Source organism: Diaporthe amygdali (genome assembly GCF_026229845.1).
Source record: "Diaporthe amygdali strain CAA958 chromosome Unknown NODE_38_length_435494_cov_65_447576, whole genome shotgun sequence".
NCBI classification, from domain to species: Eukaryota; Fungi; Ascomycota; class Sordariomycetes; order Diaporthales; family Diaporthaceae; genus Diaporthe; species Diaporthe amygdali.
The window spans coordinates 241,008-266,643 of NW_026517058.1; the positions used below are offsets into that span (position 1 = coordinate 241,008).

General features: G+C 52.4%; 9 protein-coding genes across 9 annotated transcripts; 5 read left to right on the plus strand and 4 right to left on the minus strand.

The window, feature by feature from the left end:
• Positions 1-3,144: 3,144 nt before the first annotated feature.
• J7T55_005335 (uncharacterized protein) lies at positions 3,145-5,980 on the plus strand (the record flags this gene model as incomplete). Its single annotated transcript, XM_053133650.1, has 3 exons — positions 3,145-3,331; positions 3,396-4,001; positions 4,095-5,980. 3 exons carry the CDS (start codon positions 3,145-3,147, stop codon positions 5,978-5,980), a joined length of 2,679 nt encoding a protein of 892 aa, XP_052988521.1.
• Positions 5,981-9,074: 3,094 nt separating this feature from the next.
• Positions 9,075-10,423, plus strand: J7T55_005336 (chain endothiapepsin; the record flags this gene model as incomplete). Its single annotated transcript, XM_053133651.1, has 2 exons — positions 9,075-9,843; positions 9,921-10,423. 2 exons carry the CDS (start codon positions 9,075-9,077, stop codon positions 10,421-10,423), a joined length of 1,272 nt encoding a protein of 423 aa, XP_052988522.1.
• A 1,290-nt stretch (positions 10,424-11,713) lies between these two features.
• Positions 11,714-12,088, minus strand: J7T55_005337 (uncharacterized protein; the record flags this gene model as incomplete). The annotated part of the gene is made up of 1 exon (XM_053133652.1): positions 11,714-12,088. One exon carries the CDS (start codon positions 12,086-12,088, stop codon positions 11,714-11,716), a length of 375 nt encoding a protein of 124 aa, XP_052988523.1.
• Positions 12,089-14,751: 2,663 nt separating this feature from the next.
• On the minus strand, positions 14,752-16,091 carry J7T55_005338 (ctin filament organization protein app1; the record flags this gene model as incomplete). The annotated part of the gene is made up of 2 exons (XM_053133653.1): positions 14,752-15,356; positions 15,413-16,091. 2 exons carry the CDS (start codon positions 16,089-16,091, stop codon positions 14,752-14,754), a joined length of 1,284 nt encoding a protein of 427 aa, XP_052988524.1.
• Positions 16,092-16,589: 498 nt separating this feature from the next.
• J7T55_005339 (uncharacterized protein) lies at positions 16,590-18,737 on the plus strand (the record flags this gene model as incomplete). Its single annotated transcript, XM_053133654.1, has 7 exons — positions 16,590-16,752; positions 16,827-16,899; positions 16,989-17,212; positions 17,268-17,343; positions 17,759-17,809; positions 18,160-18,360; positions 18,602-18,737. The coding sequence occupies 7 exons, from the start codon at positions 16,590-16,592 to the stop codon at positions 18,735-18,737; spliced, it is 924 nt and encodes a 307-aa protein (XP_052988525.1).
• A 1,226-nt stretch (positions 18,738-19,963) lies between these two features.
• J7T55_005340 (proline-rich antigen) lies at positions 19,964-20,387 on the plus strand (the record flags this gene model as incomplete). Its single annotated transcript, XM_053133655.1, has 2 exons — positions 19,964-20,108; positions 20,236-20,387. 2 exons carry the CDS (start codon positions 19,964-19,966, stop codon positions 20,385-20,387), a joined length of 297 nt encoding a protein of 98 aa, XP_052988526.1.
• Positions 20,388-20,962: 575 nt separating this feature from the next.
• On the minus strand, positions 20,963-21,961 carry J7T55_005341 (uncharacterized protein; the record flags this gene model as incomplete). The annotated part of the gene is made up of 2 exons (XM_053133656.1): positions 20,963-21,160; positions 21,227-21,961. 2 exons carry the CDS (start codon positions 21,959-21,961, stop codon positions 20,963-20,965), a joined length of 933 nt encoding a protein of 310 aa, XP_052988527.1.
• Positions 21,962-22,502: 541 nt separating this feature from the next.
• Positions 22,503-23,365, minus strand: J7T55_005342 (uncharacterized protein; the record flags this gene model as incomplete). Its single annotated transcript, XM_053133658.1, has 4 exons — positions 22,503-22,633; positions 22,791-22,969; positions 23,050-23,176; positions 23,242-23,365. 4 exons carry the CDS (start codon positions 23,363-23,365, stop codon positions 22,503-22,505), a joined length of 561 nt encoding a protein of 186 aa, XP_052988528.1.
• Positions 23,366-24,086: 721 nt separating this feature from the next.
• J7T55_005343 (uncharacterized protein) lies at positions 24,087-25,581 on the plus strand (the record flags this gene model as incomplete). Its single annotated transcript, XM_053133659.1, has 4 exons — positions 24,087-24,639; positions 24,766-25,169; positions 25,225-25,346; positions 25,425-25,581. 4 exons carry the CDS (start codon positions 24,087-24,089, stop codon positions 25,579-25,581), a joined length of 1,236 nt encoding a protein of 411 aa, XP_052988529.1.
• Positions 25,582-25,636: the final 55 nt, after the last annotated feature.

Genomic DNA, 25,636 nt, shown 5'->3' on the forward strand with positions numbered 1-25,636 from the left:
GGAAAAGAATACCACAAAAACGGGTGTTAAATTCTCGGGTGACAAGACATATGGCATTGGCTGGAGAGTCTTTGAGAGATCTCATATAAATGTTTACTTGACTCGCTCGGTAAATCTAGGTTTTGAGGCGGCTTCGCGTGAAGCTTCAAGAACCGACGACACTGGTCCGTTTCGCTATATTACAAGACGACTATGTTATCACGGACCTCTCGTGTCATCCCCGACGACCCCCTATAGCTTTCTATTCTCATGAGAGTCGAAATGCATTCCATGTGCTTATTTTCTTGGGCTTAGCGGGGGGTGTTATGTCATTCTCACATCTCCCACGAGGGACCTCCAGAGCCACTGAAAATCAAACTGGAAGAGCTTTCTTCCGGAATTTCGCGCCCTGAATAGTAAGATCCACTAGATACCACACATGCGCTACATATGTACAAAAAGCTGCCCCAGGCCCTTTTCAAAAGTGGGCACAGGGACCTCTGCAGGCCACTCATGGGCTGCCAGCGCTCGTAAGCGCCGGCAACTTAAATGTAATGGGGCCACATACAAGAGTTATTGCTTCCTACCTACCGACCAGGTCCTGAATGCTAGTAGAGCTAGGAGCATTTAGCTGTGAATTTCAACAACCAGCCTCTCATATTCGCTCGTCCATGTACGGTGTGTGAACTGACAGGCTGATCGTGGAACCGGCTGTGCATGCTAATCAACGAAGCAAACAAAGGAATTTCTTGACATCATGATTAGACGGTAGAACAACGTTTCGTGCAGTGGTAGTTGAATCCTATTTTGTCCTCGACATGCATATGGCTGCGTCGAAGTATAACGAACGGCACGAAGGTTTGGAAGGCGACTCGTACATTGAAAGTCTTGGCCCAGTGGGTCCACCTACCCGTGTGATAGCTGTTGTCTGGCCAGGCAGCAGATGATGTTTCTCAGAATCGGGCATTATTGAAGACTAAAGACGGGAAAGGCCAGATAGACAGATGAAGGCTCATGATGGTATCTCATGGATATCTTGAATAATTATGCGTGAAGGGATTTTAGAGAAGAATATTTAGAATATGGGAAATACGGGCAAAAATGTGGTCTCAGAACAGAAGATAATGGGTCAGATAGAGCTGGTCACAGGAAGAAATGCTCATTCATTGGCCCGATGTATGTATAGACTCCTCCAATCACCTCAATATAAGCGAGTCGAACTTTGAGGCGAGGCAGACATGGGCGGTGAGTATGGATTCCGATCCTTTGTTCACTGTACCAAATACGCTTGAATAAATCAAAGTTGACAGCACAATTAAGATTTGGGTACTAGAAAAGGGGGGAAACCTCGCAAACAAGACCCATGGAAGAGATGAGGAAAGAAACCTAGAAAGTACTTATTCAGCGAGAAGTTTCCTATAATCTAATCAAGGTCTGTTTGCTTCTTGCTTCCCTGCAAGGCTGGCCAACACAGATCTTTGCTGTCGAGTCTTTGGCAGTCAAGAATTATATCAGCTTGCCTAATGTCTAAGAATCAAAAGCCGGGTCTCATATTATTATGTATTGATATATTGGAGGAGCTCCTCGCATTGCGTAAGACAACAAACCACCTGATGTGTGGTTTTGGGAAGTCAAAGTGAGAATCAGGATGCTGAGCCAGTCTTCGCAGCCAACACGCGAGCGAAACGAATCGGGATGCGCGCTCCATCCAGGCCCCTGTTCAAAGGAGGTCTCTGTCTATCGATCTAGACCGCCTGAACGAGTCGTCAGCACCGGGTCCACATGTTACAATAAGTAGAACCCAGCTAGAGAAATCGATCTATCACGTCGGTTGATGAAGGGAGCCGGCCGGCAGCATGCTAAGTGAACATGGTTGGGATAGGCCCTGAACAGGTAATATCGGACGAAAGCTGGAATCAAAAAATTCATCGAGACTGGGATGAACGACTGTCTTGGTCCATCGCGAACTCGCGCCAGAAGCGGCGTCTCACCGAAATGTAAGGTCATCATTCCTTGATTATCTCATGTTACTTCGATCCACGTTGAGATATTTCCCTCATACTCTCCTGGAATCTCGAACTATCGCGCTGTGGATGTGTATAGCAGACTGCAAAGCAGAGCAGGTTTATGTGATTACTACGTGCAGAAAGCGTGATAGTACGCAGATGAACCCGATGTTCTGCCGCTCCCCCGCTGTACAGACCCCAACAAACAGCCGACAAGACCGGGGATGTGGGGAGTAAAGTGGAGCGTCTATCCCCAGAACAGACCAAGTTCGATGGTCGGGCCGAATGCTTGCACTTTTGCAATGGATCCTCTCTCCACGAGAGATGGGGGTGGGCCTCACTTGTGAACGAGTGGTATGACGTCTTGCACTTTGTGATCGTCAGGAACAGCGTTTTGCGGACGACAATCTCATGGCCCAGAGATGCCAAGCTGCGGGAAGCGGTTGGATCTCATGGCAAGAAACAAGAGAAGCATGTGTCTGGATGAGGCTCAAATGTCCCCCGGTCCCTGGCAATTTCCATGGATATCCTCGCTTCGGCAGCTGCGAAAACATTGACTTAGCGAAGGAAGAGACGACCAAATCGGGCACAAAGACATTGAGAACGGTTGTCATGTCCGCCTGACCACAAGGTGAACATTGAAGTGGATCAGACCCAGTCGACAGTCGTCCGTTCCCCACGAGTCTCCAGATTCTCCATACTATAGCAAAGCTAGTATTCCACTCGGAAGAGCATTGCAGAATGGCCGAAATGCACCCCGCGAAAACAGGGGACGTCCGAGTCGTTCACGAGCGAAGACCGAATCAAGCCACTAAGACGACCAATGACATGCGTCCCAGCGCGAAATCGGCAAGGGATCAGGGATCGTCACTAATGAAATGCTGCAAACAAAGGCCGATGTTCCGATGAACGGCTGAGGAACTTGAGGGCTTACCGTTGTACAGTAGCTGACATGGTTCCGTCATAGCACATGTTGTTCCGTAGAATACCCATCGCAAAGGAAAGGGCCGCCCCAATAATGATGCTAGAGAGCCTGCCTGCAAGGACCCGGACTGTCCGAGCCGGGACATATAAGACGGCAGTCGTCCCTCTCGCCGACCAGGCCCAATGAGTCTTTGCTCTCCACGCATTGCTGCCTTGCCGACAACCATCCAGCATCATGCAGACTATCTCAACCTTGCTGCTCGCAGCAGCGGGCGTGGCTTCCGCGTACGACTACTCGCAGGATGGCAACTACGGCGCGCCGTTCCCTGAGACGGTGCACCCTGGCTTCGAGTCGGAGAACCCTGTGACGATCAAGGGATCTCAGGACTTCCAGGCCTCGCCTCCCAAGTATCCCTCGCCATGTAAGTGATGATAGTTCCTCGTGAGTCCCGGACGCGGACCAATTGGCTGACACCTGCTTCACAGGGGGCGAAGGACTCGGCGACTGGGCTGACGCCTACACCAAGGCGCGCGCCTTCGTCAGTCAGCTCACGCTGGAGGAAAAGGTGAACCTGACGACCGGCACGGGTTGGGAACTCGAGAAGTGCGTTGGCGAGACCGGTGCCATCCCCCGTCTCGGCTTCCGCGCCATGTGCCTCCAGGACAGCCCGACTGGCGTCCGTGACACGGACTTCGTCAGCGTGTTCCCCGCCGGCGTCAACGTCGCCGCCACCTGGGATCGCAACCTCGCATATCTCCGCGGCCAGGGCATGGGCGAGGAGCACGCCGGAAAGGGCGTCGATATGCAGCTTGGTCCCGTCGCTGGCCCTCTTGGCCGAGAACCTGAGGGCGGTCGTAACTGGGAGGGATTCTCACCTGACCCTGTCTTGACTGGTCAAATGTTTGCTGAGAGCATCAAGGGCATCCAGTCTGCTGGTGTCATGACAAGTGCTAAGCATTACATCGCCAACGAGCAGGAGCATTTCCGACAGCAGCCTGAGTCCCAGGACTTTGGTTGGAACATCACTGAGCCCAACTCGGCAAACTTGGATGATGTGACGATGCACGAGCTGTACTTGTGGCCGTTTGCTGGTAAGCATTACTCGCCTGTGTTGAATTCCTTTGGGAAATTCAATCCCTGAATAGTTTCATCAGTGGGACTTAGAAGCTGACTTGAATCGACAGATGGCGTGAAGGCCGGTGCAACCTCGATCATGTGCTCCTACAACCAGGTCAACAACAGCCAGTCATGCCAGAACTCGTACACTCTCAACTACCTGCTCAAGGGCGAACTCGGCTTCCAGGGCTTCGTCGTCTCCGACTGGCAAGGCACCCACTCTGGCGTGTCCTCCATTCTCGCCGGTCTTGATATGACCATGCCTGGAGACGTATTGTTCTCCTCTGGGACCAGCTACTTCGGCTCGAACTTGACCATCGCTGTGCTCAACGGTACCGTCCCGCAGTGGCGTCTCGACGACATGGCTGTCCGTATCATGGCCGGTTTCTTCTTTGTCGACCGGCCTGTTGAGCGTGACCCCATCAACTTCTCCTCGTGGACTCAGGACACGTACGGCCACCAAAACTACTATGGTGGCCAAGGCCCCATTGTTCAGGTCAACGAGCACGTTGATGTTACCGCGAACCACTCTGCCATCATCCGCGAGATCGGTGCTGCCAGCACAGTCCTACTCAAGAACACCGGCGCGCTGCCCCTGAAGGGTACCGAGCAACTGACGGCTGTCTTCGGCGAGGATGCCGGTCCCAACCTAGAGGGGCCGAACGGCTGCTCAGATCGCGGATGTGATAATGGTACCCTTGGTATGGCTTGGGGTTCGGGCAGCACGAACTTCCCCTACCTGGTAACGCCTGATACCGCCATCCAGAACTATGTTCTCGCCAACGGTGGCAACTATGAGTCCATCCTCAGCAACTGGGACCTCGACACTATCTCAGCCCTGGCTCGTCGTGCCAATGAGGTTAACTCACCAGCCATTGTCTTTGTCAACTCTGATTCTGGCGAGGGCTACATCGCAGTCGACAGCAACGTTGGTGACAGGAACAACCTAACCCTGTGGCAGAACGGTGACGCTGTCATCTCTGCTGTGGCTGCCGAGAGCAACAACACGATCGTGGTGGTCCACTCGGTTGGCCCCGTCATCTTTGATGACTACGCCAACAACCCCAATGTTACTGCCATTCTCTGGGCCGGTGTCCCCGGACAAGAGAGCGGCAACTCGATCGTTGATATCCTGTACGGAAAGGTCAACCCCAGCGCCAAGCTGCCATTTACCATCGGTGCCAACCGCACCGACTATGGCACGGACATCCTCTATACGCCCAACTATGACGTGCCGCAGATCAACTACAAGGAGGGCAGCTTCATTGACTACCGCGCCTTTGACAAGTACAACGTGACACCAACGTACGAGTTCGGCTTCGGTCTGAGCTACACGACGTTCGAGTACAGTGACCTCAAGGTCACGGCCAACACGAACGTGTCCGCGTACACCCCGTCGACGGCATACACCACCGCGGCCAAGACCTACGGAAACTACAGCACAGACCCAGCCGACCACCAGTTCCCCGAGGCCATCAACAGCACGCGCGTCAGCCTGTACTGCTACCCGTGGCTGAACAGCACGGACCTGAGCACCGCGTCGGCGGACCCATCCTACGGCGTGGCGTACGACTTCCCCGCGAACTCGCAGAACGGCTCGGCGCAGCCCATCCCGAGGGCGGGCGGCGCACCAGGCGGCAACCCGCGGCTGTACGACGTGCTATACACCGTGACGGCGTCGGTGACCAACACGGGCTCCGTGGCGGGCGACGAGGTGGCGCAGCTGTACGTGTCGCGCGGCGGCGAGTACGAGCCGGTGCGCGAGCTGCGCGGCTTCGAGAGGCTGACCGCCATCCAGCCCGGCGAGACGCGCACCTTCAGCGTGGGCGTCACCCGCAGGGACGTCAGCTCGTGGAGCACCGAGGAGCAGGACTGGGTCGTGCGCGACACCGCCAAGAAGGTCTGGGTCGGCCGGTCGTCGAGGGATCTCCCCCTGAGCGACACGCTTGCGTAATGATTAATGTGTAGTATGACTATGAGGTGGTGGTTCTTCGATGCTGTATATATTTATAGTGTGAATCGTATTCTTCCGGTTATCGGTATTCTTCCTGAGTCGCTCATGTGTGCTTTGCAGCTCGACATAAGTGGCGTCCAGTCTGAGTTCCAACTCACCGCATAGGACATGTCGAGAAGTGAGTGAGCTGAGACAGACTCAATAGTAATTTTCGCCATGGCGCCCTTTTATGTATCAGTAAAGAATCAACGATTTCTGTGTTATACCCCTTATCAATGTGCCGCTCCCTCACAGATAGGCAAACGAGACAATCCGCACCTCATTGACACACACCATGTGACGAACCTCCACTCACACCTCACTATCATTGACAGCTGCCGCCCGTTATCATGTCACAGACTTGGCAGATCTAGTGCAGGGCCAAGCCAGATCGTTTGACGTCCGAATGGAACAGAATGATCTCGCTGACGTGCATCGTTCCTGGGCCTTGTGGTGCTTGTTTGCTCTTGGCGATTCTGGGCGTGCAGGTGATGGGTGGCAAGGGGCAGAGCCTCATCCGCGGGCGAGACATCATGGATAGTTGAGTATCAGACGAAAAGTCGTCGTGTAGTCAGCATATCTCCCTAACATGCTGAGGATTATTCCACGACAGCTCGAGCAGCTAAAAGAACAAGGCTGAGAAGTCCAGAGTTGAGAAATTCACTTAGACAACCTTGGGACAATAGAAAATGGCAATGGTCGGTCAATGGCTTATGGGACTACTCGTCAGGGCACACCACGGATCTGGCAGCTGGGAATCAACATCACGAATGCGGACTTTTTGGTCATTCTGGTTGCATCTGTCGTGATGCGCCACAGACTGTTGTCATACTGGAGAGTAATGGTATCTTAGACCCGTATCGTCGTCCCCACCACTAGCAAGTGGGCCGCCTGGGCCGCGGCAGGTGACATTTCGCGGAGCCAGTCCAGATGAAGCCGTAGCGAAAGCCCCACGGAGAATGACGGCCAGCTGAGCCTGGACAGGAAAGGAAAGTAAATAAACATTAGATCGGACGAACCGCCGATCATCGACGGCCCCGGCGGTCGCCTGCCAGAATAGGCAGCTCTCGCACGAGTCACTCAGTGGCTGATGGTGCAAGAATAGGCGCCGAACAATATCGGAGCTGCATTTCTACTTCTAGCGTTCGGTCGAACCACAGACCTTGGGCGAGCTTGGGTTAGATGCTTTGCTTTGGCTCGTTCTGGTTGACTTTCTTTGCTTCAGACGATGTGCCCTTGGGATGAACGTGATTTCTCAGATGAAGCACCGGTTCCTATTGGAGTGCATCGGATTGATGAACAGACAGGCATAATCAAAATTGCCGGTGCTACTGTGTACCTAGAAGTCTTGATTGGTGAAGTGAGGGAGGCAAGGACCAGCACCCGAGCAGATGGAGAAATGGGACATCTGGAAAAACAGAAGAGGGGGCCAGTGACAGTTGACACAATCGGATAATCTCCCCCTATCCTAACCAGTCTCGTCCAAACATGATCGGGTGAACCGTCTTTCCTGCGGGTGCTAAAGCATAAACAGGCAGGTCAGCAGCGGAAAAGTTCCCGCAATTGGCCGGGAGGTTAAATTAAGTTTTTATGCTTATCTGGGGGCGAACTTGGTAAGCTCTGCTCCTCACTCTTCACACATTGACACACTGCCATCGATTGTTACTGTGGAATTGTGTAACAACTGGCCTGCATGATCCATCTCCACTACCACATTCTATTCCCCTTCCACCCAGGAACTTGCCGTCACCAGATGCATACACCAAATAATCTAAAGCCCCCACCCGTGGACAAGCTATCACACGCCCAGACGCCCCAAATGCCTCTTCTGGAAGGTGACCTCTAGTCGGGGTCCCCTTTCTGGTTGTCTTACCTGTCCTGCTTGTTCGTCAGGCCAGCTACATGTGGCGACTGGCCAGCCTCTGGAAATGAGCGGACTCGACGAGATGCCGTGATGGCACGGCGGGGACCCAATGAGAGGCCCGCGAGGCCAACAAGGAACGAAACAGCAGCTAGACTTTATCCAGAAGGTCTGAGGGGCCAGCCACCCTCAACCGCGCTTCCACTCGAGCGAGCCACCCTCATGCACGCGACAACGTCGATCCCAGATCTGCAACCGCCGGCCTGAGCTCTGCTTGGTCGGCGTCTATTGCACACGGCCATACCGCCACATACCGGCAGGCTTGGCGGACTGATGTTCATCTATTTCGATTCCGACCCAACTACCGGACAGGAAGCTCCCCCGGGTCGGATGCCCCCCCAATCCCGCCTGTCATTTGACGATGAGATTTGGTGATGATGATGCCTGCATCCTCTTCGATGTCTTCGTTCGTGCAGAGACATGCATCCTCGACATGTACTCATGTGATCATATCGAACCTGATGGCTTAAGTTTGCATCTCCGTCGAGGATCGTCAACCGCGGATCTGTCCATCGTTGGTGGGGTTCATTACTCGGTCGACCTCGGCCGCCCGACCGGGTGGGCCAGCCTCTGCCTGCTTCGCCTGGTTGCTGGGGGCCTGGGATGCAGGATGTTGGACGGGAGAGACCCTATCACGGCAGGTAACCTGTGTCTGGCTGTCAGGTACTCCTGCCCTTGCCCTTGTGCGTGGTCGCACTGCCGGGGACTAGGCGAATTACGAGATATGGCAGCATCGTTGACAACCTACCCTCCCTTATCGTCCCTGGCTCATGAGATGAGATGAGAGCCTGCAGCTATGGGGATTCCCGACTTGGCATAGCAGGTACCCTGGCCCAGTCCGACCTGGCAACCGGCGCTTGTGATGTGCGGTGGTGTTGAGTGGTGTTGAGTGCCATCGAGGGAGGGGAAAGACCGCCCTCAACGCCCACACAGACACCCACACCGAAAGATATAAAGATGCAGGCCAAGCCGGTTGATCTCTTGGTATGACTACTTTCGTCCCCAGCCCTCTGCATCTGCTCCTTGGCCCTCACCATCGTTGGTCCTAGTCTCTTGGCCTCAGTGCTTGTCTGTCTTGTCCCGTCTTGGTTGTGACCCTTCCTGCCCACCACCCCCATCTTTCCAAATATCACAATGGCACCTCTCGTGAAGACCGCCCTTGTGGCAGCAGCTCTCGCCAGCTCCGCCGTGAGCGCTCCTTCGAGCCTCCACATTGGAACCCCTGCCAACACCCCCGACAACCTGGGCCCGGGCAAGGCCTCCTTCAAGCAGGTCCGCAACCCCAACTACAAGTTCAACGGTGCTCTGTCCGTCAAGAAGACCTACCTCAAGTATGGCAAGCCCGTGCCGGACTGGCTCGAGGCTGCCGTTGCCAACATCACGGCTGAGCTTGGTCTCGAGGGTCGCTCCACTGGCTCTGCCAGCGCCACCCCCATCGACTCCTTCGACGATGCCTACATCACCCCCGTCCAGATCGGCACCCCGGCCCAGACCCTGAACTTGGACTTTGACACTGGTTCCTCCGACCTGTGGGTCTTCTCCAGCTCTACGCCCTCCAGCGAGGTCAACGGCCAGACCGTCTACAACCCCTCCAAGAGCAGCACCGCCAAGCTCCTGAGCGGTGCCACGTGGAGCATCACCTACGGTGACGGTTCCTCCTCCAGCGGAAAGGTCTACACCGACAAGGTCACCGTTGGTGGTCTGTCCGTGGCCAGCCAGGCCGTCGAGATCGCCACCACCGTCTCCAGCTCCTTCTCCTCGGAGTCTGAGACCGATGGCCTGCTCGGCCTGGCGTTCAGCAGCCTGAACACCGTCTCGCCCACCCAGCAGAAGACCTTCTTCGACAACGCCAAGGCGAGCCTGGACTCCCCAGTCTTCACGGCTGATCTTAAGTACCACACTGGTAAGTGAACTAAAATTTGATATCAGCTCAAAATATGAGCATCACATGAGAACACACCGGCTAACTCTCACTCACAGCCGGTACTTACAACTTCGGTTTCATTGATGACACCGCCCACACCGGGTCCATCACCTACACCTCGGTGTCAACCTCCCAGGGCTTCTGGGAGTGGAAGTCGACCGGCTACTCGGTCGGGTCCGGCTCGTTCGTGTCGACCACCATCGACGGCATCGCCGACACCGGCACGACCCTGCTGTACCTGCCGACCTCGATCGTCAGCGCGTACTACAAGCAGATCAGCGGCTCGTCCAACAGCAACACGTACGGCGGCTACGTCTTCCCCTGCAGCGCCACCCCTCCCAGCTTCACCTTCGGCGTCGGCTCCGCCCGCATCACCATCCCCGGCAAGGTCATCAACTACGGCGCCGTCACCACCGGCAGCTCCACCTGCTTCGGCGGCATCCAGAGCTCCTCCGGCATCGGCATCAACATCTTCGGCGACGTCGCCCTCAAGGCTGCCTTCGTTGTCTTCGATGGCTCCTCCACCCCCCGTCTGGGATGGGCCCCCAAGACCGTCTAAATAAACCCGCGGGTCTGTTCCTGCAGTGAACGCCTCGCTTAGAGGGTGGAGAATCTGGGAAAATACAGCGATGACGGATCACGATGGTGGTTTATGGATATGACGAATGAAAGCCAAGAGTAATATTCATGTAGATACTCCCAATAAATATTTCTTTGGGTCATATGAGCATACCCTTCTGATTCGAGAGCGTGAAATGTTGTATCTAAAGCACTTGTTCTCAACTCATCAGCTTTTAGGTGAGTAAGTGAAATTCGACCAATGACTCTGCGCGCCATTTTAGCCGAATAGTCACAACCAGAGACTGAGGGTTTGTCATCCGGTGTATAAGCATGGTAATATGCAGACACGAGCTCGGTTGTTAGTTTGGCGTGGGCCATTCACTACTGGATAACAGAGAGATGCACCACATACAGAGACTTACGTTCCCGCACCTACGAACGTTCACTTGAGAGGCTCAGTACATGCCATGAAAGCATAAAAGCATGCCAGACATTGCACTAGCAGGCGCAATGAATGATATCTGAGTCATCGATTGTGTCGTAGAGTATGCCTCGAATACTATTAGGTAGACTAAGAGCACTATTCTATGAGATCACTATGATTGTTTAGATATTTGAGCCTCAAAAATAAAAGTCCGGACAAGAAGACATACGTAGATCTTAGCAAGCCTTCAACGTTGGATCTAGCGGTCCCGATTGTGCGGTCCCTAGTGTTAGTATCCGGGACGAACTGACTAGTCTGATAGAGACTTCCAATTCTAAATTCTAGTCTCTCTTTGTCCTCAAGAGCCTTGCTTACATAGTAGCCCCCATGACGACGTATGAGAGGACAGTTCCGCCCGAGGAGATGTACACAAGTGATGTGCTAGTGGCTTACGCGGCCTTGCAAACGGAAATCCTTCCGCAGAGCTCTATTTGGGAGTACTGTAAGTATAGTCTTTCTGTGTATTGCTCGCAAGCGAGGTGACGTCTGTATCTCTAACAAAGGATGTAGAAGTCATTTACTTTCCTGGTACGATCAGAAAGGCGCCAGCCGCTTCGAGCGGCTCTCAAGCTGGAAGAGAGGTTCAGGCAAAGCTAGCCCGCACGCATAGTAGGCCCCAACTCGCTATTGAGGCGTTGCCCCCTTATTCACGAGATGCAGCACGCACATGGCCTGATCATGGTCCGGAAGTCTGGGCAGGTCCTGCAAGCCCCACCGCTCTGGGCCTAAGAGGCTGGAAGCGTGCTGCGGCAGACATGATAACTCACGAAAGCCGCGGCACGGATCGCATCATTAGGTATTACATCAGGTAGCCCGTGAGTCTGCTTTCCGCAAATCGCTAGCTGTAAATATTGGAGTCACATGACCCCTGGCCTCATCTAGCTCCTTCTCCACAGCCTTATACTCCTTCTCCCACTTTTTCATCTGTCTAGCTTTCCCCCCGGCAGTCATGAGCCCTGTGAGCTGGGCCTTTCTCGATGCGAGTTTTGATATGGCAGGCCGACTGGGAGCGGACGACGGGCTCGCAGGCTCTGCCGTCGTCTGCAAGTCTTTGGTTGTGGCCTCAGGGCCCTCTGCGGCTTTTGTCTCTGCCTCCTCCTCATCCTCGGACGCCACGGTGTCTTGGACCATTCCCGCAAAAGTGACCCGTTTATTTTTTGTGGGGTCCTTTGATGTCATGGCGACAAATCGGATGTTGGCTGCAAGGAGGTTAATGAAGATTACTTAGGTGAGAAAGAGTGTAGCGTGTTGTTGTGGGTGGCGTGTAGAAGCGCTGTGAGTGGCGGAGTGGGTTTGTAGAAGAAGCCCTGCAAGAGGAGCAACGGTAGCCACAGTTTTGAAGTACTCCTCAACTTACGTTAGTCGATGGGTGCGGCACAGCAGGCACCAGGCCGTGGAGGCACTCAACGGAGAGAGGGTTAGGGTCTGGAAATCCCGATGTAGACCAAAGAGCTAGACACTCATTCCAACGCGCACCTTGTATGATGACATGTAACTTCAGGCCCGTTGATGAGGCCGGTTCTGGGTGCATTTTCTTAAGGTGCCCACCTATCGGATAACGCACCTAGGACTAGCTCACGACTCTTAGTATTGCAAGCCAAGGTTTACTAGGTGGTTTAAAGCTTATTCCAACAATCATTGGGCACCCTGATACTTTAGTGGCTGTTATGGTCATGATTGTTTCGTTGGGCACTGGTTCATTTGTGCAACAAGCTATCCAGACGCAGCCTTGCCAATTTTCAACGGATAACGTTAATGCGTCTCTCCCAATCTCTCGAAACATCACTTATAAAGTAGGTGGTGGAAAGAGGAGTATATCTAACATGGCCGCCGCTATATCGTGTGCCCTCGCCCCCGAGAACGAGGAAATAGGTTCGCCCATATCGGTGGGATGTTCTACTGGAAATTGTACTTTCCAGAATTCAATTGGTGGATTATACAGTACGCTGGGGGTGTGCAGCTTGTGTACCGATACTTCGTCACTGATTACATCGACTAAGTGGACCAAGACCGACTTTGACCTTAACGTAACGGATTTCATGGCAAATTACACCCTACCAAATGGACTCTCCATTGGAGCCATGTTTGAAAACGAAACTTCAGGAGGATGGCAAAGCACATATTTGTTGGTATCATCTCTTAGGCCGCCGAACCCCGGGAATCCAAGGACTAATTTTTCCAACTGGAGTGGTGATCTGGACTGGGCTGGTGATCTCGTGAGCCCAGAAATGAGAGCTCTATCTCAATGGGCCCTCGCCAATGTCATCGTTTTCACGTCGAACTGGCTTCCGACAAGATTCGGATATACCGATTACCTTGCGGTCACGTGTACGCTGTACCCTTGTCTTCGTGCACATAACGCCTCGGTAATGATGGGGGAACTGGACGAATTTCTTATCAACACGATTCCTGTGGCACCGAACATAGCCGACAGCACCGATGGGAACCACACACTCGAAACTATTATGCAAGCACCATCTTGGTTTGGCTGGGGCGAAGACGGGGACCTAGACATTGGTACCTCACTTCAAGCTGTTCAATCTCCCTGCCTTGTGAATAACACGGTTTGGACCGAGAACAACGTATCCTCCACTGTCGGCAAACAACATCTCCTCCTTCTTCAAGCTGATCCTGGTACTAACAAAACCCGCCATATCAAAATCGAAAACATCACAGCTCCAACAGAATGCATATATAGTATAGATCTGACGACATGGGGGGACCTCTCGCGCTCTATGATGATAAATACATTCAATGGAAGCTGCTTTGCCTGGTCGTTTCCTGACATTGCGGCTGATGGAGAAATCGATTACGACAATTCATATTGGCTTTCAAGGTTTTACAATAATAACAGCATAACAACCTCCGATATTTTCAAACGATTCAAAGCCTTTGCAGATGAATTATCGAACATAATACGAATGGGTCTTCTTGGCAATATCGAACCTATATTTGGCCAAACGCTCCAGATAACTGTTTGTGTGGATATTGATTATGGGTGGTTGGCTTTTTCAACGGTGCTTGTATGTATTACTTGTGGTTTGCTTGTATGGACTATTTTCCGGAACCGGGGTTATGTGACTGTTTGAAAGACCTCAATCTTACCATTCCTGTTTTACAGCGAGCGTTTCGTTGTTCAGAATGGCGAGGATATGTCGGCTGAATCGATTGAATCACCACGAAGAGATGCGACCAAGGAGGCGCTTATGGATCTGGATCAGATGAAAACTGAGGCTAAGCAGCAAGTGGTGCAGTTTAATGTATTCAGTTAAATGGTTATATCCACTAGCATTTTCCACAGCTCAACTTTTTTCTCCCTTCTTCTCAAAATTTATACATTTTTTGTTGTTCATTGTAAAGATATACACAGAGCCACAAGTGTACAAGACTGTTACAGTTATTAGAAATAGCGAGTTTATCTACGTAACAGCCCTCTAGGATTCATGGGATCCCGAGGATCACACTGTGTGATTGGCTGAAGGGCGATCAGTAGATGGTGCGCGTCGCCTCGTTGTGTGAGCCATGTTCACTCAGATAATCTTGTTTTTCAGGGAGAAGAAAACAGTCTGGACATTCTACTCTCAAATTAACAGAAAGATGTCTTGCGCAAGAGACAAGGCCACACTAATTACTATATTGTTCTCCGTTGACAGAACTCGATGGGGTATTAACAGGTAAGCAGGCTAGGTACAATGGGACCTACTAGAGTAGGCGAGAATAGAGAGGCAAGGGGCGGATGACGGAGCAAGCTATCACCGACACCAAGTGAAGGTGCTCCTCCGAAGACGACGCAGCGTGCTTCTCCTGCGGTCCTTCGTTTCTTTACCAGCAGTGACGGCTTCCTATGCAGTCTTGGAAGCAACGAGCTCCCTGAAAACATCATACAACTCGTCGGGTTCCGAGAACACACGCCAGACTGTCGTTGGAACATCCTTGAAAGCAGCCTGGAACCTCTCATCCATATTCTTCTCTTCGATCCCGACGGCAGCAATATCCGTCACCTTTCTGATATAAATAGCCTTGACCCATTCAGGGTGTGTGCGGTAAATCTCTCCATAGGACTCGGGATCGCTCTGTGTGCTGTCACCGATGCAGATCACCTTCTTGTTGGGCAACCAGCTGTGTATCTTCTTCATGCGATCCACCTTGTAGCCCTCTGTGCCGAGCGTCAGGTTCGAAAGCAAGCCAGGTATGCTCATCCAGGAAGCATCTCGGAGAAGTAGTTGGCCGTGAGGATAGTAGGCATCACGGAAGCCGCGCAAGAAGGGGTAGAGGTTGTAGGGGGAGGCAGACAGGTAGAACCATGGCGAGGCGGAGGTGATCTCGGATTGAATAAATTTGTATAGCTCGGGCATGCCGGCGACAGGCTCGGGTTTGTTGACAAACGTGCTTCGGAGGATGCCGATTGGGTCACTCGTCTGTGTGATCTTGATGGTGTCATCGACGTCTACGCACAAAATTAGTAGCTGACCACAGGAAAGGGAGCAGTCCGAAGATACACACCTGAAATCACAGCCCAGCCCTCAGGGTCTGCAAAGAACGTCTTGCTTTGCAAGAGTCCTGTCGTCCCTTGCGGCACCTGTGCTGTCGTTGGAACGATCATTCCGGCAGGGGCAGCCGGGATGGTCTTGATGTCGGCGCTTATCCCATTCCTGCTCCCAGAGCTGAATTTGAGGTGGGTTTCGCCCCCGTGCAGAGCTAGCACTTGTTTCCCGGGCTGGATATCCATCAAGAATGGACGCAGCCTCTCCTCGATGGTCCTCTTGGCTTCATCGTCGTCCGCCAAGCCAATCTTATCCGCGATCTGGACAACGACGTCGCTGACGGTGCATGAAGGATGCTGAGAGAAGACCGCAGCGACAAACTCAGCGTTCCATGTTTGCGTCTCTTTACCGTCCTTCCCTTTGCTTGTTGCGACAAAGGCGGTGTTGTCAAATAACCATAGCTCGTCGTCCTTGGAGACAGGCTGGGGCCACGGGTTGCGTGAGCCCAGATACGACAGGATATTTGCGACGGGGTCGGAGACGAGCCTCTTTGGTTGGAAGGGGCGATATGTCTTGTAGTTGGAAGGGGTCGACCTCTGGAGGCTCGCCTCGACGTCTGGGAATTTGCTCTGGCGACGTGTCTTTTGCTGCATTTCGTCGGCGTTGCAAGTCGAGATGGAATATCGCAGGGTCTCCATGATGGGCACAAGGGGGCCCACGAGGGCAGTCTACTGATATATGAAGGTCGAGGCAGGTGGCAAGTTTGTACGAGGGGTTCACCGTGTCGGAAGGCTGAGGCTGACCTTGTTCACGTGCGGATAGTAGATCAGTAGAGAAGCAGAGCAGTAGAGCAGTGTATAGCAGAGAGTGGAACGTGGCTGTCAAGTCAGGTGCAATGGCTGGGGCAAAGAGGAAAAGACCAGAGAGAAGGTTGTTGCAGGTGGGAGGGTGTCATTTGCTCAAGTATGGAGGAGCGAGCGGGCAGTGGAACAGGCGCAGTCACGCTGGTGTGGAGGAGGAGCGAACCTGACACCGATATCTGGAGTCTGCCTTCCAGCCTTGTGACTTTGATGGGAAGAGCCATGAACCAGCCATGAACCAGCCATGAGCCAATATTGAGCCATGTTGTCTAGCCCATCGCGCCGAGAGGCCAAGGCCAAACCAGAGCGGGCTCTAGCGGACGTTGGCCTCCAGCTATGACGAACAGATATCCGAGCATAAGCTCGTCGGAGGATGCGAGATCAGCCGTAGCAACCATCGACTTGCCCGACTCGGTCTCTATGGGTGGATGGACGGATGAATGGTCGAGGATTGGCACTGCGTCAGGTGTGCCTCTGCCTATGCCGTTTTGGTTTCAAGGTGTGTCACACAGCTTGGGCTACCTCGCTCTCGTCTAGCCAGGCTCCACATGCTTGGCTGGCCTGGCCTTCAAGCTGAGGCGACGCAGATCACCAACAAGTGTGTCTGTGTGCGACTCGACATGGCAATGTACAATATGAACATGATGTGAGCTGGAGTCAACGGCTAACGGGTAGCGCGTAAGAGCTGCTCGAGGACTCGTCGTGCAGCTGAGGTCGAGGTTTGGGTAACGGAAGGAAGAAACGGGCGGCGGCTGACAGGCACCGTCAAGCGTCTGCCGTCATCTCTAGTGCCTTGCAGCTGCTAGCGCCAAGACCCCTGCTCACGTCACCGGATCTTATCAGCCCCCGCCCCCGCCAAGCACGGGCCACCCCTCCCAAGCACTGGCAACCCCACCTGCCCTCCCTGCCCACCCTGCCTGTGCCTGCCTGTGCCTGCCTGCTCACCTGGCGGACAGGAGGTACCTGGGTACTTCAAGCGGCGTCGCCGTCACAATAACGTCGTCAGCTGCAAAGGACGACCGTCACTACTGCCTCCTATTGGTTATGTGTCAATACAGCTCGACTCAAAAGATGTAGTGCAAAAGAATTGGTAAGTATGAGCGGAAGAAATGCGTCAGAGAAGTTCTGCATGTACTAGAGAAAAAAAGATGTCGATTGATTGTTGCCGTATTGAAGAGGAACTTTCGTAGGAATAAGAGAGGAGTCGATGGGACTGTGATATTACCAAAGGTGTTGAAAACCAAGACTATTTAGCTGAGAAAACAATGAAGTGAAGGATCAGTCGGACAATATATGCTTAAAGTGGATAAAACGGGGGAGTCAAGCTCCCAAACATAGCTAACATCGGCCAACCCAGCTCTCAAGTGCTTTTCTTCAGTTTAGCCAACAGGGGTAGATGATATGCGTCAATAAGGTTCTACGGCCGAATTTTTCAATACCCAATAGACAGGAAATCTCTACTCACAAGCTCTTCATTGTGCTAACTGCTTTGACAAGCTTTCTAGCCAGAAACCCAGCGAGGAAGGGGCCAGAAACAGCACTTCGTTTGATAATCAGTGAGGATATGCTATATACAAGTAATCGAACGGCCCTATTGAGTAAAGCTGGGAGTTCACTTGCGCAAAGCTAGATTTCAGCTAACATGGCTGAAGTCCGCACGACGACTGACATGTCCTCATCCATTTCGGTGCTCCCATGACCGGTGAAGTAGTGGCCTTGCTGCCGGAATGGGCATCAGTCTCATGAATGGCAGGTATATAGGCAACTTGTCTTATGGCAACGAAGTGGCTGGCACTTTGCTGAGGACGGTGTCGCGTCAATACCGAGAGCAACCGCTGTCGCAGTTACCGGCCAATCAAAAACCCGCCTTCTGCTGTTGATGATAGCGATGCAGGCTATGGTGTAGCTATGGACTTCAGCGGTACAGGTGGCTTGCAAGGTCCAGGCGTCTCAGTTTTGATGGCGTTGAGGACGGGTCTTTGCAATACCGAGCAAGACGTAGCAAATTGCCGGTCGAGGAGGATTCCAGATCTAGTTTTCCATCCTCGGCTCTTCAATCGCTCATTACCAGCCCCGCAACCAGGATCCCGCACAAGATCGTTGCGAGGTGACTGGATCATTTAATCATTTATCGTTGTCATATTTCTCGCAAAGCTCTTGCTCCCACCACATGCCACAGCACTTGGTCTCCCTACTAGAGCCATCACTTGCTCCGAGCATTGTATATGTCGGTGAGATATCAGACTTCCTGGAATATGTATATGAGTTACGCACTCCATTTGAGTCCCGCCAAGCAAGAAGCAGATCGTAATTATTTCAGCTCTTACGAACCGCTTGTGCTCGACAAGGAGACTCATGCGCATCCCTGGCGCGGCTCAGCTGGTCAAGATCTACGGTGAGTACTGGCATTCCTGGATCAATGGGCTGATGGTGACGAGTTCAAACGTAATACAGGACGACGGTGTCGTCGAGCACGTTGCTTAGGTTGGACGGAGTCTTTGATCGACGTCGGCGAAGTCCCCTAGAGCCACTCCTAGAGACTCCCCGTACCCGCGACCCACTCATAGGCTATGCTTGGTGCACGCGCTGTACAGCATGCCAGAGTTCAAGTTCAAACTTCACTCATCCCCAGCAAATTTGAGCCCAAGGCGATTACGCAATCGATATCCAAGTCAAGTGGGAATCGCACGGCTAAACGAAACATTTCAATTTATGAGGGGCGCCGCTCTACACCGCCCGCGGCCCGCAGATGGGCTCTAGAACCCGCACATGCAGGCTTCCGAGAACATCAACGGGTAGGATAAGTTGATCATGGCATGGGGCACAAGCGGGATCGTCAGAGGGTACGCCCTGGATCTCGCGGGCATTTTCTGAGTTCTGCCCCTGACTTTCGATGGGCTCCCTCAGGAGGTGGCTCCCACGTAAATCTGGACCCTAAGATTGCGACGCATTGAGTGGGGAAAGGCTGGCAGACAGAGTCAGGCGAGGTTAGGGTTCCGTAATAGTGAGTGCTATCCTCACATCACACTTATTGCACCCCGAGGCAAGTCGAAGTAGCTATGTGAGAAGAATGTGTACTTGGGAAAGAGTGTCAATGTGTGTATGTGCGAGCGTGTGGGTTGTACTAGTAAATTCATGTTGTAGACGGCACCTATAAGCCTGTCGAAATAGACTTTTGATTAATTACACGATAAGGCTACCGACAGATGTCATTTAATCAATCAATCTAGATTCGCTTGTTAGCTTGTCAGTTTCCTATGGTGTAGAGAGGTGTCTGGGGTCTGCCTCGGAAGTCGGTGGTCCCTAAAGGTCCCTAGGGGGGCGGTTCATCTCGCGGCCTCGTTATATGGGGCCGCTGGCACCGGGACCCATCAGTATACCCAGGCGGGACGTGGGTAGGGTTTACGCACTTTCGCGTCGATCAAGCACCACCACATGGGGCTCCCTGGTCTAGATCCCGAAGACATCCCTCTCCTGGTGGGAATGGGGGCCAAGTTAGTCATCCAAAGGCGAGTATACTGATATCCTGGTGTGACAGGAATTGGCAAGAAGGTGAACATGAAAATTGTATATAATGAGCCTTTACTCTCGTCGACTTTCATCATATATCTGATTCTTTCACCCGCACACTCACCCATCTACTCAAACAATCTACCAAACAACAACAACACCACCTGTCCAGCCAGACACCAACCATTCCAACCGCCAAAATGCAGTTCAAGACCCTCTTCTCCCTCTCCGTTGCCATCGTCGGAGCCATCGCCGCCGATGAGGACCCCCTCTCCCAGCTCCCTGAGTGCGCCAAGAGCAAGCTCACTGCCGCCTTCCAGGCCACTGGCTGCACCTCCCAGACAGGTTAGTTGTTTCCAATCACAAGCCCACGCGTGCGCACAAACACCAAGCACATTCATCGGTGCCACCCAACGGGGTCCTGGGAAATTGAACTGAATAGCTGGCTAACATTTGCAACTCAAAAAACCAGACACCGCCTGCTGGTGCCCCAACGCCGACCTGAAGTCCTCGGTCCAGAACGTCGTCGGCGGCACCACCGTGTGCACCAGCGCCGATGACAGGAAGCTGATTGGCGACCTGTGGAACGAGAAGTGCCCTGACAACACCGTCACCATCGCCTAAATACCCCCCCGACTGTTTCTGGAGGATTATAGGATCAGGATGGGATTCTTGCAATGACCACACGATGAGATCCATGAAGGGTTGTACCTATCATATATTATGCTGTCATGTACATGAGTGAAACATACTCTTTCGAGTTGTTTTCGAATACAGAATTTGATGAACTGCAGACCAAGTTTAATGCTTGCTTGTGACTATTTTCATGTGAGCTTCCGGTCTCCAGCGGGTTATGCAGATCTTCCGTTCTTGTTGGCCAAAGCCATATTACCATAAATGGGCAACCAATGAAAACATAACAAGAGGGACCAAGAAATAAACGTAGTATGACGTTTCTGATAGGCATGAAACAATCCGGCGGTCGCCCTAAGAGCAATACGCAGCCTCAGCAGAGTCATGTTGTATCTCAAGGCATACTTCACGTCCGAGGGTCAGCACCAGATGAATATTCCATGACGTCTTAATCAAAACTTTTCTTTTCATTTATTTTGTGTTCTCATAAAGTTCGCTTTGGAATGTGATCCAGAGCCATCAGCAATTTGAGGCTCCGAGTCCGCCCCGCTGACCGGCATCCAAGCTCACTCAGTGACATTCAGCTCCTCGTAGTTTCTGTAGATACCCATGCCATACTTTTGTCGCCTGTCACTGGCTAGATACGCCTTGATGTTGGGCCTCTCCTTGACAGCTTCGTGCAGAGCAAAGACACCTTTGTAGTCACCCGAGTCCTCCAGCTTCTTGACGGCCTTGGGGAACATGAACTTGAGACCATCAAAGCACTGAGTTTCGGTCAGATATGACATACTCCTAAATGAGACTTCAGTATAAGTATAAGCCGGACTTACCTGGTACAGTACCAGATCCGCGTAGGTCAACTTTCCGCCGTACAGCCATGGCCCATCACCGCTGGTCTTGCTCTTCAAGACCCGCTCAAAGTAGCCAACGAACTTTGGAAGGCGGTTGGCAACATAGTCCTTGCTCTTTCTCAGGGACTCCTCCTTCTGGTCCTCGTAGTAGAGCCCGCTCGCGATGGGATGGTGGCAGTCGTGCGGCTCGTTGCTCAGCCCATCCAATGCGGTGAGAGCCAGCTCATTGACGTGGTACAAACCATCTTCGTCATCATCACCTGGCTTCGGCGCCAGACCTAGCTTTGGTCCAAGGTACAGCAGGATGTTGGGCGTCTGGTTGATGACGAGATCACCGTGCTTGAGGATAGGGGGGGCCAAGGGGGGAGGGTTGGTGTCGTCGCCGGTGTACTTGTCATCGATTAGCGCCAGAACCTGATTGGTGCCATCCTCGATGTGCGCGGTGTCTGTGTACGAGGCACCGCCTTCCTCGAGGGCGAGGCGGACGTGCTCTCCCCGGCCGGGGAGGCCGGCCCAGTAGATAAGGTGGTAGGGGACGTCCTTGGAGGACTTTTGGCGCTTGGCGGCGGGAGTGGACATGATGGACCTTGTGAGAGGTAGGGACTGTTTTGTTCGGGCTTGGAAATGTAGCAGAGATGTGACTTGAGCTGGCCTTGTGAGAAGCAGCGCTGAGGACGTGGTGCTGATGGGGTTACAAGCCAGACGGATATGCATCGTCAAGATGCGGGGGGCTCGTTACTTACGTCAGACGATTGTCAGAAGGTTAGTTGTGTACAGTAATGCTTACTGCATGCAGGTTGCATTGGTAACTCCGCAAAGACTGGTGCGAGCACGACTCGACACTATCTTTAATTAATATCAGCCTTCCGGATGCTCGCCGTCGCCAGATAGCATCTTAAGCCTCGCCTCTTCTTCACGAAGTAGTGCCCCTGCACCTACCTGATCTTTATATTCCGGGTTAGGGGTAGAAGCTGGATGTGTTGGTTCGTCCGTCCACCCGCTAAGAGCAGGGCCCACCCCCAGAATTGTCACTAGCTGCACGCTGACCAGGAGTGGCTAGAGACCTTCACCCTAACGAAGAGGGCCAGGACTCCACTTGTTGAATCAAACCGGTATATGAAAGGCCCAGCCAGGATCATTCAAACCGTGAACGCAGTTGATTATTACTATAAAGGTTCCCGCTGATAAGTATATACATTTGTGTTCTAGAAATCAATGGACACAGAAGCGAAACGTGGGCATGGCACCAGCGAGGCTACTCGTATAGCCGGCTCATACGCTTGCCTTCCAGCTCAACTGGAGATCGCTGGTGTGCCATCTCTACCTCATGACCTCGATCATCCGCATCCAATACATTTAGAAGCCCCTCATTGTGCCGCGTGCCAACTGAATCATCCGTGTCAGCAGCAGCTGGCAGACTCGATGTTTGATCCGAGTACTCTGGCTTCTGCTCCACCATAGGTTGGCGATTCTGCCTTCGACCCAGGCGGAAACACAAAAATCCAATAAGAGCCATGAGGATAAGTCCCAATGGTATTCCTACACCCATCCCGATAGCCAGGGTCTTTGATGAAGAGGATGAGTCTTGTTGTGTATCTGTAGAACTTGGCGAGGCCACGGTAGACTGGGCTGTGAAGCTGGCGATATCGATTGTCGAAGAGAAAGCTTGTTGCGCGGTGGAAGTTGTCAGAGCCGATGACGATATATGAGTTGTTGTAGAAGCTGTAGAAGATATCTCCAGAGTGCTGATAGGAATGTCGATTGTTGCTCTGCCGTAATAGACTGCCGGTCCGAGACCTAACGTCAGGTCGGCTTTACTGCAGCAGGTGAAGTTATAGTTCCGCACGAAGTTGTCCACATTTCCAGTGGCACAGCACCAGGTCTCGTCATCGGAACATTGAAATATCAAGTGGGCGCCATCATCAGATCCTACATGTACATGATGAGTTCAGCAACAGTCGTCATTCGGGCCCTTCCTTTGGAGGTGAACTCACCAATTCCTTTGCAATAGTTTGGACAAGCAGGATCACTGAAAGTTGAGTCGGTACAGCCAACGCGCCAATTCCAATTGTATTGATCGACAGTGTTGGCTTTACATAGGCCGTTCGTGAAGCACATATCGTTGGGGGCACAACAAGCACTATGCTGGCCAAGCTCTACCGCGGTTGTATTACACGGGATATATGTCGAGCCCGACGAGTCGGTGTTTTTACCACTCGCAAAATAACAACTGGCGGACATGATGAATGGCTGTCAACATACGCACACAAGAGAAAGAAAGAAAACATGTAATGCTAAAAGAGAAACAGCCTCAAAGACCAAGGGAGAATGGAATTCCTTATATCTGCAGGGTATCTTTCAATGCTTCTCATTTCCATTGCGGCACAGCAGGGGAAGCATCTCTTTGTAGATCCGCTTCATCTCCACCATCCGAAGCTCTTGACGACCCAAAAGAGAGAGAGATGACCGCTTTTTTTCCTCAGGAGTGGATAACCTCATGTGAAATTCCGCTCTCATATCCACTTTTTGCAGACGGAGCCGCTCAATGGAAGCATTTTTCTTCACCAACACTGCGCCAATGGGACCAACAGGTCGTGAATGACTCGTCCAGAATTTTACCTTCTATGGCACAAGTATCGTCGTATTCCTCGACTTTCACCTGCCGGTCCAATCCTCTCAAATTTATGCCGTTACGCACAAGAGCATCTCCAACCTTTCATCGTACTGCCTTCCTTGCTTTTCCGCGTACTCTAATTTTAATATGACTTTCAATTCATCAATACGGCTGCTTCGACGGTCCCAAATATTTGTTGCCGGCTTATGTGTTCTATTGTTCTTTATGGCCCTTGCCAACTTCAACGGCACAATTTCACTAAATTTGCTCCCAACATACGAAAAGTCGCTTTACTACACCCAAGATGAATCGCATGTCTACTCATGGAGAACACCATCCTTTTTCCCTTCGATTAAAAAGCCTTATGACGAGAAATCTGTGGACCTGTGTGATGGATTCCCACAACACCTCCTGAATCGCATCCAGGTCGTTCTGAAGACCGGCACTGGTGAAACAGAAAAGACCAAAGCACACCTCGAAACCGTCAGCTCCTGCATCACAAATCTTCTAGTATTCTCTGATCTTGAAGAGACGGTCGCAGGCCATCACTTCATCGACATCCTTGCGGACCTTCCTCCGTCCTACCAGTCCCAACCCGATTTCGCAGCCTACTCGGCACAGAAGCAGGCGCATTCAGAAGGAAGACCAGTCGGATACTCCTCTGAGGGCTGGAAACTCGACCGATTTAAATTTCTCCCTATGGTCGATAAGATGTACCAGATGCGCCCGCGCGCGGATTGGTACGCCTTCATCGAGGCTGATGTGTACTATTTCTGGGGTATGTCTAATACTTTCCCTTTTGTCTAAATTTCTTGTGGAAGCATGCTGCCACAGACTCCTCTCTTGACCTTTGATCCTATTTTGAAGCTATTCATCAGTTTCTTTGCTAAACAGAAGTGAGCAGATACTTTGTTCCGCCTCCTCGATCAGCTGGACCCGTCCAAGATGCACTACATGGGATCATCCGCGGCTGGCCGGGACGGGACTTTCTTCGCATACGGTGGTGCCGGTTTCGTGCTGTCACGCGGGCTAATGAAGCGCTTGGTGGGAGATTCGACTCAACTCAGCGCTCGTTACGAGGATTATGCCGTCAACGACTGCTGTGGTGACGCCGCCCTTGGTTACGCCATCATGAACAAGACAGGCGAACCGCTGCAGGCGCTGTACCCTACATTTGCCGGTGATGAGCTCAATGGATTGAAAGTGAACCAGGAAAGGTGGTGCATTCCTTTGCTTGCACTTCACAGGGTGACACCGGGGCAAATGAAGTCACTGTGGGGGTGGGAGCGGACAAGGCCTTATGACGAGGTTCGTGGTGCTATGTTCTCTCCTTTGCATTTCGACGGCTGACAACCAATTACAGAATGCCTTCACCCATTCCACGCTGTCAGACTACCTCTTGTCTAGACTGGACGCATCAACTACAAGAGGCGAATGGGACAACTATGCTGATCGTCTCCAGCCAGAAGACTCACCCGCGCACTCGTCCGTGTCCGCATGCAGTTCGGCTTGCGCATCTGAGCCTAGTTGTTTGGAATATTCGTATTCTGCAGGACAGTGCAGATTTGGAGGTTTCTTCCAGATGGGGAGACCTGTGCCGGGTTCCGATTATACCTCTGGTTGGGATATGGACAAGATACTTAGCTTGGGGTATCAGGAAGACCCGGACAAGACCAGTTCTTGCAAAGAGGCTACTTGGCTCAAACCCGATATTCGGTGATAGCCCTCTTCATCGGACGGCGATCGATAGAACACTGACTTGGACCACCCGATTC